We start from the raw sequence: 15,107 nt of genomic DNA on the forward strand, positions 1-15,107 counted from the left end.
CCCTTTCTGTTGATTCCCCCCTCCCCCCATACACCCAAATTCATGAGGAGCGGGTCGTCCTGCGTACAGATCCGGCGTACCTTCCAAAAGTAGTATCCAGATTCCACTGTAATCAGGAGATTGTACTTCCCTTTTTCTGCAGTAGCCCTAAAAACCCCGGGGAGGTTAGGTTCCACAATCTAGATGTTAGAAGGGCATTACTACAGTACATAGACATGGCTAGTCAGTGGAGGAAGGACAAGTCCTTGTTTCTGGCCTTTCAGGGGAGTAGGAAAGGTCACGGGGTATCAAAGGGAACTATTGCTAGGTGGCTTAGGGAGGCCATTTGTCTAGCTTATACATCTACAGGTGTTCCGGCACCGAATGGTATTAAAGCTCATTCCACCAGAGCTGTAGTAACCTCCTGGGCAGAGAGCAGACGTCTCGATTGACCAGATATGTAAAGCTGCTACTTGGTCTGCACCATCCACCTTCTACAAGTACTATCGGTTGGATCTATCCTCCTCTGACCTTACCTTTGGGAGAAGGGTACTTCAGGCGGTGGTCCCTCCCTAGGGTGCTCATATTCTCCAAAATTCTCTCAAGGTATGCTGTCATGGGTGAGGGGAAAACCGGCTACCGGTAAGTAACCTTGGTGTTTTTTCACCATTCAGCTGTACTTGGAACTTTATTTTTTGCCACTTAGGCACCATGCTCATTAAATGCCTTGCGCCTGTTAATGAATCTGGCGCCGTTTATTTTGTCAAGACTGGCTTAGTGCGAGCTTGAGCTATGCCAGTCTTGATGACTCTGCCCCCTATATATTGTAGAAAAATGTGAGGGGAAAAAAAAGACAGCCTTATAACATGTTTGCTATCATAGTAGCATAACCGTTTACTGATTATTTTTACCTTTTGAAAATGAGACTCCTTAAAGTATTTTATGCAGATATCATGGAACTGAAAACCCTCAAAGGCCTGGCGCTTCACGACATTCTCACTGAAGTGCATGTCTATGTACACAGAGGTAAAAAAAAATTAAAAATGCTATATGATTTGGTACTACTTAAAAGTTGTCGGTCTTATGTCATGATCATGAAATAAGCCTGTAATAAGTTGTAATTGAAATATATATTTACTATTAATGTATTAATAATTAAAAAAATAAATGTATAGTGAAATTTTAGATCCTACCCTTTTATGTATACAGCTCTTTTGCAGACCAGTGCATGTCCTGTGAACAACTCCCTTTTGGAAAAGACCATAAAAATTAGCATATTGGGCAAACTAAATAAAAAGGCCCATATCTCTAAAACCATATGGTGGATTAAATAAAAATAAAAATACTCAGGAGAGTAGCAGTAATCAAATAAAAGCTAAAACCTCACCATTTTAGATCTGGTGACGCTTTTTCCTGTAGACCCAAAACTGTGCAGCTTCCTCGTGACCAAAGTTTAAGAATCATTAGTCTAAAGTAGTTCAAATTTAGAGATATTTCATACAGTACCAGTAAAAAGGTTTTACACACCTGATCATGCAATGGTGTTCTTTTCTTATTTAAATGTGCACATTGTAGATTCAGACTGAACACCCAGGGCAACAAGATTCCTCAAAATACCCCTCTTTTACTCTGGTGACCCCCTTTACACCCCCTTGGCATTCTCTCAAGCAGCTTCATTGGAAGCCATTCCAGGTGACTACCTGATGAACAGGTAAGCCTCCTCATGACTTACTTTGTAGAATCACTGGCCTTCAGAAAGTGTTTGCGACCATCAGGTGTGTTTTGCAGAGTCAGTGCTCTTACACAGTTCCATACAGTGCTAAGCCCTATTCCATATCTGTTCTAAGCCAAAATATGGCAAGAGCCCCATAACTAAGTGGAGAGAAATAACATTCCATCATTACTTTAAGATGTGAAGGTCAGTAAATCCTGCAAATTGCTAGAACCTTCAAGGTATCCTCAAATGCAGTCATGAAAAACATTAATTGATATGATGAAGCTGGCTGTCATGAGTAGTGTTGAGCGAATTTGTTCAGCATTTCAAATTCGGGTTCACGCAGCTTGGCAAATCAGGGATGTTCGTGGGTGGAGCCGATTTTTTTGGCGCGAACAAGCTGGAACCCTGAACACAAACTCGAATTTGAAATACCGAACAAATTCGTTCAACACTAGTCATGAGGCCTGCCCCAGGAAAGAAAGACCAAGAATTACTTCTGCTGCAAAGGATTAGTTTATCAGTTACTAGCCTCACAAAGTGCAAATTACAGCACCTCGGGTAACAGACACATCTCCACATCAAATGTCCAGCGCAGACGGTGAGGAGTAGGTCTTTATGGTCAAATTGCTGCAAGGAAGTTACTACTGAAGACCAGGGCTGTGGAGTCGGAGTGTGTGTCCATTTTGTTGGCAGTCTGTATAAAAAGGACCGACTCGGATCCCTAAGATATATAATAAATTGGGTACATTAGTGCAACACAGTATGTGCTGTAAATATATTCCTAAGAGTTTGGGAAAGGTATGAATTGTCCTATAAATGTCTGTTTTGCTCCTGATCTAAGGATCTCTGCTTTTAATTGAGATGAATCTGTGCTGTACTTTATGTACATGCTCAGTAGTGAGGCAGGGCTGTGGAGTTGGAGTCAGTCGGGAGTCTGAGACGGAGGTTTGGCTTACCGACTCCACAGCCCTGCTGAAGACCACAAACAAGGAGAGACTTGCTTGGTCCAAGCAACACAGGGACTGACATTACATAAGTGGAAATCTATTGTGGTCTGATTCAAGGCGCTTTTATCCAGTATAACTGCCACATTATTTTGCAACGACATGCTACCCTATCTAGTTTTCACTTGGTAGGACCATCATTTGTGCTGCAACAGAACAATGACCTAAAACACATCTACAAACTGTGACCAAGAAGGAGAGGGATGGAGTGCTGTGTTAGATGATAAGGCCTCCACAATCGGCTGACATCAACCCAATTGAGATGGTTTGGGATGAGCTGGACCTCAAAAGTGAAAACAAAACCGCCAACAAGTGCTCAGCACCTCTGGGAACTCCTTCAAGACAGTTGAAGAAGCCATTCCAGGTGACTACCTGATGAAACTTCTTGAGAGACTGACAAAGGTGTCCAGCAGTCAACAGAGTAAGAGAGAGGGGGATATTGTGAGGAATCTAAGGTGTAACACATGTTCTGGCTTGTTGCACAAGTGTTTCTTCAGTCCCTGTTTCCATATATGTTCCTTTGTGGTTTTGATGCATTTAGTCTGAATGTACAATGTGCACATTCCAAAAAGAACAAGGAAAACTTTTGCATGAACAGGTGTATCCAAACTTTTGACTGGTACTGTACATATTGTATCTGAGAACGTGTTTGCCACTGAAGGTTCACAGGTAGTGTTTTGTCAGTTTTGAGGAGCACTTTTTGACCGACAATCAATACTGCAAAAGACCTGTTTCATGCTGATGTGTATAAACAAAAAATCCCTCTAGTGTAATGTGAATGTCTTGCTTTGTTCCTCCAGAATGGTTATCCTCAAAATCCTTATGCTTCTCCTGTAACATATTTAGTGATACAGCCAGTCTGATATTTATGTGGGGAGTGTAAGTGAATGGCATAAATGTCTGGAAGGTGGAGGTCTCACCTCCTCGACTTGCACTTGTGTGGAGAACCAGGGCCCCTTAACCCACCATCCTTCTGGTTTCATAACCTCCTTAGAAGTGACTAGAAAGAGCTGCACACACAATTCTGTTCCATTATTTCATACATATACAGGTGCATCTCACAAAATTAAAATATCTTCAAAAAGTTTATTTCAGTTCTTCAATACAAAAAGTGAAACTCATATGTTAGTCATTACAAACAAACACGTGAAATAGATCACTCTATTTCTGTTAATGTTGATGATTATGGCTTACAGCCAATGAAAACACAAGTCATTATCTCAGTAAATTAGAATACTTTATAACAGCATGAAAAATGATTTTAACCCCTTAATAACATCTGACGTACTAATACGCGTCTGTGCCCTGGGACTTAAGAGCCAGACCCGTATTAGTACGTCATCGCGATCGCGCGCGCACACAGGCTGTGCGGGCGCGATCGCCGCCGGGTGTCAGCTGATTGTCACAGCTGACACCCGGTACTATGTGCAGGGAGCGGTCCTGCACCGCTCCCAGCACATTAACCCCCGCGATGCTGCGATCGAAGTCGATCGCGGCATTGCGGGGGCAAGGGGAGGTGATCGGCGATACTCACCTCCTCTTCCGGCTTCCAGCGCAGTCTGCAAAGGCTTCCCGGGTGTTACCATGACGACCCGATGTCGTCATGACAACATCCGGGTCACCAGAGAGCAGGAAGATTGCTTGGACATGCGCAGTGCATCTCCAAGCAATCTTCACACTGTGCACTTCTGACAGCCTTCATGGCATAGGGATGGTGCTCCATTCCTGTGCCATGCAGGCGATCAGAAAAAAAAAAGTGAAAGTCCCAGAGTGGGACAAAGTAATAAAGTGTATAAACTGTGTGAAAGTGGAAAAAAAAAAAATGTGCAAAAATATTATAAAAAAAATGAAAAAAATAATACACCAAAAATAAAAATATAATGTACCCATCAATAAATATTATTATAAAAAAAAAACAATAAAAGTACACATATTTGGTATCGCCGCGTCCGGAACAACCTGACCTATAAAACTGTCCCACCAGTTAACCCCTTAAGTGAACACGGTAAAAAAAAAAAAAAAAAAAAACGAAGCAAAAAACAATGCTTTATCACCATACCGCCAAACAAAAAGTGGAATAACACGCGATCAAAAAGACGCATATAAATAAAAATGATACCGCTGAAAACGTCATCTCGTCCCGCAAAAAACAAGCCGCCATACAGCTCCATCAGCCGAAAAATAAAAAATTTATAGCTCTCAGAATAAAGCGATACTAAAAAATATTTTTTTCTATAAAATAGCTTTTATTGTGTATAAGCGCCAAAACATAGAAAAATGATACAAATGTGGTACCGCTGTAAACGTACTGACCCGAAGAATAAAGCTACCTCATCAATTTTACCACACGCGGAACAGAATAAAAAAAAAAAAAAAATCCTGAATTGTTGGTTTTTGTTTATTCTGCCTCCCAAAAATCGGAATAGAAAGCGATCAAAAAATGTCACGTGCCTGAAAATGGCGCCAATAACAACGTCAAGTCATCCCGCAAAAAACGAGCCGTCACATGACTGTCTGCCAAAATCTGGAAAAATTATAGCTCTCAAAATATGGCGATGCAAAAACTAGATTTTACAAAAAATGCGTCTTTTAGTGTGTGACAGCTGTCAGTCATAAAAACCCCATATGATTCTGGCATTGCTGTAATCACACCAACCCGAAGAATAAAGTCGTCTAATCACTTATACCGCACAAGGAACGGCGTCAAAAATAAACTCTTGGGTTAGGATTGGGCTAGGGTTAGGGCTGGGTTTGGGGCTAGGGTTGTGCTGGGGCTAGGGTTGGGATTTTTTTCAAAAGTAAGAAAAAAAGATGACGATATGGCGACTAGTGTTGAGAGCAAGTGCTCGCTACTTGAGTTTGCATCGGGTGCTCTGGTATGCATGGAGTATCGTGGGTATTTGAGTGACATGCTCGAGTCTCTGCCCCATATGCTTCGCGGCCAAAAAACTTTACGGGGATTGCCTGCCATGCACGAGCGATCCCCGCATGTTTTTTTTTGGGTGTCTAATAACCGTGAAACATGCGGAGCAGGGACTCGAGCATGTCACTCGAGCACACGCTGTACATGGTGCATACCTGAGTACCCGATGCAAACTCAAGTAGCGAGCACTTGCGCTCAAGAATAATGACAACTTATTCAATATGATGACCTAATGTAAACAAATTCTGTGCCGTACCTCTGGGTTCAAAATGTTCACTATACACCTTAATAAAATCCTTGAGGGGTATAGTTTCCAAAATGGGGACACTTGTGGGGGAGCTCCACTGTTTAGGCACATCACGGGCTCTCCAAACGCGACATGGTGTCCGCTAAAAAATTGAATGGAAAATCGGCTCAAATTGTTAGCGGACGCCATGTTGCGTTTGGAGAGCCCCTGTGTGCCCAAGCATTGGAGCTCCCCCACAAGTGACCCCATTTTGGAAACTAGACCCCCCAAGGCACCTATCTAGATGCATAGTGAGCACTTGGAACCCCCAGGTGCTTCACAAATTGATTCGTAAAAATGAAAAAGTGAAAAAAAAAACACTTTCATTTTTATGAATCAATTTGTGAAGCACCTGGGGTTCCAAGTGCTCACTATGCATCTAGATAGGTGCCTTGGGGGGTCTAGTTTCCAAAATGGGGTCACTTGTGGGGGAGCTCCAATGTTTGGGCACACAGGGACTCTCTAAATGCAACATGGTATCCGCTAACAAATTGAATGGAAAATCGGCTCAAATTGTTAGCGGGACACCACATTGCATTTGGAGAGCCCCTCTGTGCCCAAACTTTGGAGCTCCCCCACAAGTGACCCCATTTTGGAAACTAGACCCCCCAAGGCACCTATCTAGATGCATAGTGAGCACTTGGAACCCCAGGTGCTTCACAAATTGATTCATAAAAATGAAAGTTTTTTTTTTTCACTTTTTCATTATTACGAATCAATTTGTGAAGCACCTGGGGGTTGCAACTGCTCACTATGCATCTAGATAGGTGCCTTGGGGGGTCTAGTTTCCAAAATGGGGTCACTTGTGGGGGAGCTCCAATGCTTGGGCACACAGGGGCTCTCTAAACGCTACATGGTGTCCGCTAATTATTCAAGCAAATTTTACAATCAAAAAGTCAAATGGCGCTCCTTCCCTTCCGAGCCCTACAGTGCGCCCAAACAGTGTTTTTTCCCCAAATATTGGGTATTTGCGTGCCCAGGGGAAATTGCACAACAAATTTTGCGGTCCATTTTTTCTTGTTACCCCTGTGAAAATAAAAAAAATTGGGTCTAAAGTAACATTTTTGTGAAAAAAGTTAAATGTTCATTTTTTTCTTCCACATTCAAAAAATTCCTATGAAGCACCTGAAGGGTTAATAAAGTTCTTGAATGTGGTTTTGAGCACCTTGAGGGGTGCAGTTTTTAGAATGGTGTCACTTTTGGGTATTTTCTGTCATAAAGACCTCTCAAAGTGACTTCAAATGTGATGTGGTCCCTAAAAAAATGGTTTTGTAAATTTTGTTGGAAAAATGAGAAATCGCTGGTCAACTTTTAACCCTTATAGCTCCCTAACAAAAAAAAATTTTGGTTCCAAAATTGTGCTGATGTAAAGTAGACATGTGGGAAATGTTATTTATTAACTCTTTTGTGTGACATATCGCTCTGATTTCAGGGCTTAAAAATTCAAATTTTGAAAATTGCAAAATTTGCAAAATTTTCGCCAAATTTCCGTTTTTTTCACAAATAAACGCAAGTGATATCGAAGAAATTTTTCCACAATCATGAAGTACAATATGTCACGAAAAAACAATCTCAGAATCAGGGGGATCCGTTGAAGCGTTCCAGAGTAATTACCTCATAAAGTGACAGTGGTCAGAATTGTAAAAATTGGCCCGGTCATTAACGTGCAAACCACCCGCGGGGCTTAAGGGGTTAAAATCCGAAATGTTGGCCTACTGAAATGTATGTTCAGTAAATGCACTCAATACTTGGTTGGGGCTCCTTTTGCATCAATTACTGCATCAATGCGGCGTGGCATGGAGGCGATCAGCCTGTGGCACTGCTGAGGTGTTATGGAAGCCCAGGTTGCTTTGATAGCAGCCTTCAGCTCTTCTGCATTGTTGGGTCTGGTGTCTCATCTTCCTCTTGACAATACCCCATAGATTCTCTATGGGGTTAAGGTCAGGCGAGTTTGCTGGCCAATCAAGCACAGTGATACTGTTGTTTGTAAACCAGGTATTGGTACTTTTGGCAGTGTGGACAGGTGCCAAGTCCTGCTGGAGAATGAAATTTCTATCTCCAAAAAGCTTGTCAGCAGAGGGAAGCATGAAGTGCTCTAAAATTTCCCGGTAAACGGCTGCGCTGACTTTGGTGTTGATAAAACAGTGTATCTACACCAGCAGATGACATGGCTCCCCAAACCATCACTGATTGTGGGAACTTTACACTAGACCTCAAGCAGCTTGGATTGTGTGCCTCTCCACTCTTCCTCCAGACTCTGGGACCTTGATTTCCAAATGAAAATTGGAACTCTGGGACCTTGTGAAGTGTGTCAATGTCTTCCTTCTGGACATCTGTCAAGTCAGCAGTCTTCCCCGTGATTGTGGATCCTACTGAAACAGACTAAAGGGACCATTTTAAATGCTTAAGAAGCCTTTGCAGGTGTTTTTTGTTAATTATTCTAATTTACTGAGATAATGACTTTTGTGTTTTCATTGGCTGTAAGCCATAATCATCAACATTAACAGAAATAAACACTTGAAATAGATCACTGTGCTTGTAATGACTCTATATAATGAGCTTAACTTTTTGATGATATTCTAATTTAGTGAGATGCTCCTGTAGTTAGTTGACAGTCTTGGAGCTTATTGATTTCAGATGTTGCATTTTGAGCATGTGGTGTTTTTTTTTTTTTTTTTGGTTACGGTATCGCCCCCTGGGTATACTACTTCTGGGGCTTGTGTGTATGTGTTGTATTTTCAAGATTATCACTACAATAGTACCTCTTTGATATTAGCTTTGCCAAGGTGAGTTGTTTTTCCTCTCCCATGAGTCAAAGAATGACGTCTGTGTGTGTCTCCTGGGTCCAGCTGGTGCAAAGTGCATACCTGATATCCTTGTTGTGCTGTGCTGAAGAGGGGAAATAAGCAGTGGGGACTCGGTCCTCAGTCAAATGCCATCTGTTTGTGACTGGTTTCTCTGGTGATTTTCCCCTATCTCAGAATGGTTCCCACAGCAACTGTATAAAGTTAATTATCTACCTGAATGGTGTAAGAAATCATTAGTTGTCAACCAGGGGGCGCTAAACACAAAGCTCTGTTATCTGGTGAACTAGTCCTATGTGCACATCAAGCCCTCCGTCCTCTACTCTTGTATAATATCTGCAATAAAAAGTACGTTACCTGTTGTACTATACTGTATAATCATATGTTGCTACACCGCCTCTGAGATGAACCAATATTGCAAAGAGTCTTGATTTACAAATTACTAATTCTTTTCTGACTGTGTCCATGATAATATAAACACTGATTCTGCAGTTTAATTATTTCTGTCCTTATGTATTTTGTAAGTTAGAAAGATTTTATTTGGCGGGATTCACACATCTTGTGTGGTCCATACTCAGACCGTGTATCACGGATGTGGGAATCTGGCCATAGCCAAAAGGAGGGAACACGTGAAAAGGAGTGTGAGTACAGGATGTGCTATCCTGCACCTGGAAGCTGAAAAGATGCGTGGAGTGAATTGAACGAAGATAGTTCTTAGAAAACGTTCTATAAAGTTCTAAGTGAGCTAAAACGACCCTTTCTTACTTTTATTTTTTTTTCTATTTTCCCCAGTGGATTTTCCTCCATCTGTTCGAATGCATTTGTTAACAAAGATGGCTGATATAGAGTAAGTACTGTGAACCTTTTTAGAGATAATTACACATTTCAGGTGAATATTTACAGAGAATTGTGTGTACACACACACACGCCTGTGGAGAGATCTTAGGCTGTGTGCCCACGATGCGGTTTTTATGCGTACCGCCGCGGAAACGCATTAAAAACGTTTGGTCAGGCTTACCAACGATAATCCGTTGCGGATATTTCAGCATGATGTGCACAGTACATGCGGATTATCATTGCGGAAAAATCCGCAGCACAACCAATTTAGGCTCGATTTCGCCGTGAAATCGCTCCCATTGAATCGCAGCAAACCCACATGTATAATATCTATACATGTGCATTTGCTGCTTTTCAATGTAAATCAATAGGTGCAAAATCGCGCCACAACTGGTACCGGGGTCGGGAGAGGAGGCTGCTACTCCTCTCATCCGACCGCTGGTCTGGTTGATAACAGCGGGAGCAGCGTGGATGGGAGGCGTAGCAGCCTGCTTCTCCCAGCCCGCGTGCCAGCGGCAGTGTAAAAGGAGAATCAAAAAATAAACCTTCATACTCACCTGTCTGGGGGCTCCCGGTGTCCTCCTGGGTGATGCTGTCCCGTCGGCGGCTCGCTGAACACTGCGGGGCGTGGGCTCGCGCCCCGCAGTGTGCTTCCAGGACCTGCGGTGACGTCACTGATCTGATGGTCATGCGACCGTCAGGTGATCAGTTACGTCACCTGATGGTCACGTGACCATCAGGTGATCAGTGCCGCAGTAATCAGCTGATGGTCACGTGACAATCAGCTGATTGCTAAAGCTGGTAATCAGCTGATTGGGCTCATTACCGATCAGCTGATGCTGAGCGTGGGAAGATTGACAGGAATTTTCCCACGCGCTCTCTCTCACCAGGGCTCATCAGCTGATCTTCAGCTGATAAACCCAGGTGACCCTCCTGCAGCACTGTATATGGCGGGGTGATTTTACACCCCTGTCAGTATACAGTGCTGTATGCTACAGCTGTAACATCAGTGATTGGGCTGACGTGAACCCCAACCCCATTAACACCTGCTACCGCTACAGGGCAGTGTGGAAGAGCGAGGCTAAGCGCCAGATTTGGCGCATCTTATGGATGCGCCATTTCTGGGACTGCTGAGGGGTGGTATTTATGGCCGTGGAGGGGGCTAGTATTCATGGCCCATGGCTATTACTATCAGCCTGCAGCTTTCTAGTTTAGCCTTTGCTGGCTTGATTTTATAGGGGGGACTCGACGTCAACTTTTTTTTTCTGGGGTCCCCATGTAATCTAGTCAGTAAAGGCTAAAAAAACAGCTGTGGGCTGATATTAATAGCCATGGAGCATTGTTGAGTATTGGCCCCTTCCTCGGCTTCTAATATCAGCCCCCAGCGGTCGGCTTTCCCTCTGCTGATTTATAAAAATGACGTGGGAGCCCACACCTTTTTTTTTTTTTTTTTTTTTTTTTTTTTTTTTTTATATAGGCTTTGTGCCCATGATTTTTATAAGCTTTGTACGCCCATTTTTTTGCTGCTTCCAAAATGTTGCAGTTTATTGAATGCAGGTAAATCCACATGTGTTCACTGAACCATGCATATTTACCTCATTTAATACTTTCTAGTGGTCAAATTTCTGTTGTGGAGACTAGCGACTCCACAAGAGAATTTAACATGCTGCCATCCTGAAAGACACACAGCGGGTGATTCGCAGCCTCAGAAGCACCACTATGCTGTAACATCTGGACACTGCGGGTTTGACGCTGTATAAACACGCAGCGTCAAACCTGCAGTGGCTCCTGACCGTGGCCACGTACCCAAACTGACCTGCAGTATGTCAACTTCTGTAGCGGACACGCTAGTCTCCGCTGCAGATTTTGACCGATTGAAGTGTCATTATATGTGGTGGATTCACATTTACCGACAACAAGTGTGGCATTATAACTAGTGTTGAGCGAGTATGCTCGGGCTGAGCTCCGAGTATTTATAGCTGCTCGGTGATATGGTTGAATCGCTCCCGTGTGCATGATTTGCAACTGCTTGACAGTTTTATTACATGTGAGGAATGTGTAAGAAATAGACATTCCTCACATGTAATAATACTGTCAAACAGTTGCAAATCATGCACACGGGAGCGATTCAACCATATCACCGAGCAGCTATAAATACTCGGAGATCAGCCCGAGCATACTCTGACAGAACATACTCGCTCTACACTCATAGCCCCGCGTTTTGGACACAACATAAATGCGTTGTGTCCAAAGCGCTGCGGAGTGCTGATCGGGGAGGAGGGATGTAGGGGCTAACAAACCAGCTGTGAGATGTTAATTATGGCCAGGGAAAATGTTTGCCTAGTGGCACATTCCCCAGCTAGAAACTCACAGCACTCGCATAAATTACGTGAATAGAAATACTAATGAAGGTTGGATGTTTGGTGCTGTCATCGTGTCAATCAGACCTTTTCATGACCAAACAAAGTAAAGAAACACACAGTGTAAACACTTTATTTGACATAGAACAGACCCATTCTTTAAAGGGAGTCTGTCACCCCCCCGGGGCGATATCAGACATCTACTAACGCCGTACTGGTGATAGAAAAGTAAATCTATACTTACCAGTATGGCCCATAGCAGAGGTCTGATTGCAGAGAAATCTGGTTTTATAAAGTATGCTTTCCAGTGGCTTGTCGTCCGGGGGACGCCAATCAAGCAAACCCCTCCTATCTGCTTACTGTTCCCCTAAATCAGGTGACAGCCTCTGTGACGTGCCATGCTCTGCCTCCCCACCCGCGCATGCGCAAAGCAAACAGACTTTATAAAACCAGATTTCTCTGCAATCAGACCTCTGCTATGGGCGATACAGATAAGTATAGATTTACTTTTCTATCACCTGTAGGCCCATAGAAAAGGTCTGATATCGCCCAGGGGGGTGACAGATTCCCTTTAATCATTTAAATGAACCAGTATACTCACCCCAGTTGTTGTTATGGTAATCCCAGGGCTTAAAGGGGTATTCCCATCTCCAAGATCCTATCCCAATATGTAGTAGGTGTATTAATAGTAATATTAGCAAATACCTCCAATTAGAAATGTTGTGTATTTTTTCTGATTCGCTATGTCTTTCCTCATGTGCAGGCATTGCAGGACCTTAGTTATCCATGGTTACAACCATTGATAGTCACAGTTACCTAGTTGCTAGTGGTCGTAACCATGGATACCTAAGGTCCTGCAATGCCTGCACATGAGGTAAGAGAGATAACTAATCAAAAATACTATACTACATTTCTAATTGAAGATATTTGCTATTATTATTATTACTACACCTACTACATATTGGGATAGGAATTTGGAGATGGGAATACCCCTTTAAGCGATGTCCCACCAACTTTATTTAGCTCCAAAAATCATTCATTGATGCTCAAACGCTTCAAAAAACGCATATGAAAAACGCATGTAAAAACCGCATGTGTGTTTTTTTTCTGGCAAGGAGAGACAAAAGCGCTAAGGAAATTTCTGCATCGTGGGCACTTAGCCTTAAAATTGCTGTGGGTAGAAGGTGCCTTCAAATAGTAGAAATCTGAATCACTTTGCAAGAGTGGTCCAAAATTCCAGTTGAGAGGTGTAAAGCTTGTTGATTGTTATAGGAAGCAATTGATTTGCAGTTATTTATTCCAAAGGGTGTGCAACCAAATATTAAGTTGAGGGTGCCAACAATTTTTTGTCTGGCCCATTTTTGGGGTTTAATGTGAAATTATGTCCAATTTATGTCCTTTTTTTCAGTTTGTGTGTTCCAATACACAAAGGAAATAAACGTATATAACAAAACATGTGGCAGCAATAATTTACTCACTCACACTACTCCTCTGGAGATATCTTTTTTTTTTTCTTCAAATAACCTGGTAGTGCCTATATTTGAGACACCTTTAGTAAGCCCAGCAGTGTGTACAGTTTATCGCAGTAGCAAGCATGGCCGCAATCTATTGTTGCTATAGTCGTAGTTTTATAGTGGCTGCTTTTTGTAACAAAAACCACAACACTCGGATTTTCGGGTGCTTGTCAGACCTCATTAACTTATGGATTCTTCAGGATCTGTTGAGGTTGGTGGATGTGGCTGAGAAATGATGGAGCACTATAGTGTTGGTAGTATCATGGAAGAAGTACTTTTTCCCATTTTAATACATTGAAGGCTTATTTCAGGTTAATATTTGACACATATTTCAAGTGAACATTCCCTTTAGAGAACTGTCAATTACACACCTATAAGCTAATGCTAATTCTGAAAATTAAGCTAAAGAAAATGTTGGCTTACTGTATGTTTTGCTCCAGCTGTTTGTGTGAGTCCTGAGTATTTTATTAATGAGTCATCTAAAAAATGTAAATTATATAAAACTTTATGTATTTTGATAATGATGAAATATTCCCTTCCAATGGTAACTTCAGCTATTATAAGATTGATGCCAACAGTTCACTGCTTCCTTCTAAATAGTTTTTCTCTTTCAGGTACAGATTGGCTTCTGGGACTAGTGAAAAGATTCAGCTTAGCTCCCTGATAGCTGCATTCCAGGTCACTCGAGATGTGATTGCTGCTGAATCTTAGAGTGGGATGTGCAACTTGATAGACGTGTGGTCAAGGTTATTCAAGGACAGAGCAAAAACTATTTGGCAAGAACATGCATGAGTTCTATTTTTGGAACAGAGACTGTATGATTGCATTTGGAAGAAAATTTGGGTACAACACTGGTATCAGACAACCTAACATTCATTCTACCGGGGACTAACAGGTTTACTGCAGAAATAAACATACTGAATATTTCTTGTGGTTTCTGTTTTTAGGATTGATATGGGTATTCTAAAGTAACACCGTAATGGGACTCCTATGGTACCTGAAGTATAGGGGCAGAAGATGCTAAACATTGTGGGTCGTATGTGGAGTTCTGTCATGAGAATTCTCTAAAACTATTTCATGGCTGTAACCCTTTACCGAAATGACGTACTAGTACGTCGTATGCTGGCTCAATGCTTTTGGTGCAAGCTTGCTTATGCCCATGATGTCGATGGGTTGCCATGACAACCAGGGGTCTGCTGAAGAACCCTGTGCCTATCATCATGGCAATCCTGGGAATACCAGCCCATGGCGTTCATAGGAGACCATGATTTTCGCTATACATAGCAGTGCACACGCAATGCTATGTATAGTACAAGTGATCAGATGATTGCAGATTCAAATCCCCTAAGGGGACTGTATAATACAGTAAAAAGTAAATATAGAAGTTTTTTTAAAACATTATTTTTAATGGGGTGATTTGAACTTAAGAAATTTTTATTTTATTTTTTAGAAGATATATATTTGGTATCAGTGCTTTAGTAAAAGTCCCATCTATCAAAATATAAAAGAAATTAATCCAATCGGTAAACGGCGTAACATGAGAAAAACATCAATTGGCCACCACAACAACACAAATGTAATGGGCAATCAAAACATTGGAGTAGATACAAAGTGACCTCAATAAAAACATTGACTTGGGGTGCAAAAAAACAAGCCCTTACACAGTTCCGTATCCCAATAATT

General features: G+C 42.1%; 1 protein-coding gene and 1 long non-coding RNA gene across 2 annotated transcripts in view; one reads left to right on the forward strand and one right to left on the reverse strand.

Annotated features, from left to right (window-relative positions):
• Positions 1-8,856, reverse strand: part of LOC141263542 (uncharacterized) — a 115,529-nt gene extending 106,673 nt beyond the window's left edge. Inside the window, exon 1 of the long non-coding RNA XR_012319801.1 lies at positions 8,777-8,856. This is a non-coding gene — a long non-coding RNA (uncharacterized lncRNA). The remainder of the gene's footprint in view (positions 1-8,776) is intronic.
• The window catches only part of RFC5 (replication factor C subunit 5), a 43,362-nt gene extending 29,014 nt beyond the window's left edge, over positions 1-14,348 (forward strand). Inside the window, exons 9-11 of the mRNA XM_073676381.1 lie at positions 928-1,005; positions 9,506-9,560; positions 14,039-14,348. Of these exons, the coding sequence (XP_073532482.1) occupies positions 928-1,005; positions 9,506-9,560; positions 14,039-14,135 (230 nt within the window). The 3' untranslated portion in view covers positions 14,136-14,348. The remainder of the gene's footprint in view (positions 1-927; positions 1,006-9,505; positions 9,561-14,038) is intronic.
• Positions 14,349-15,107: the final 759 nt, after the last annotated feature.

The sequence above is a fragment of the Phyllobates terribilis genome, unplaced genomic scaffold (genome assembly GCF_046119375.1).
Source record: "Phyllobates terribilis strain yellow unplaced genomic scaffold, ASM4611937v1 Scaffold_1__5_contigs__length_1240528914, whole genome shotgun sequence".
NCBI lineage: Eukaryota > Metazoa > Chordata > Amphibia > Anura > Dendrobatidae > Phyllobates > Phyllobates terribilis.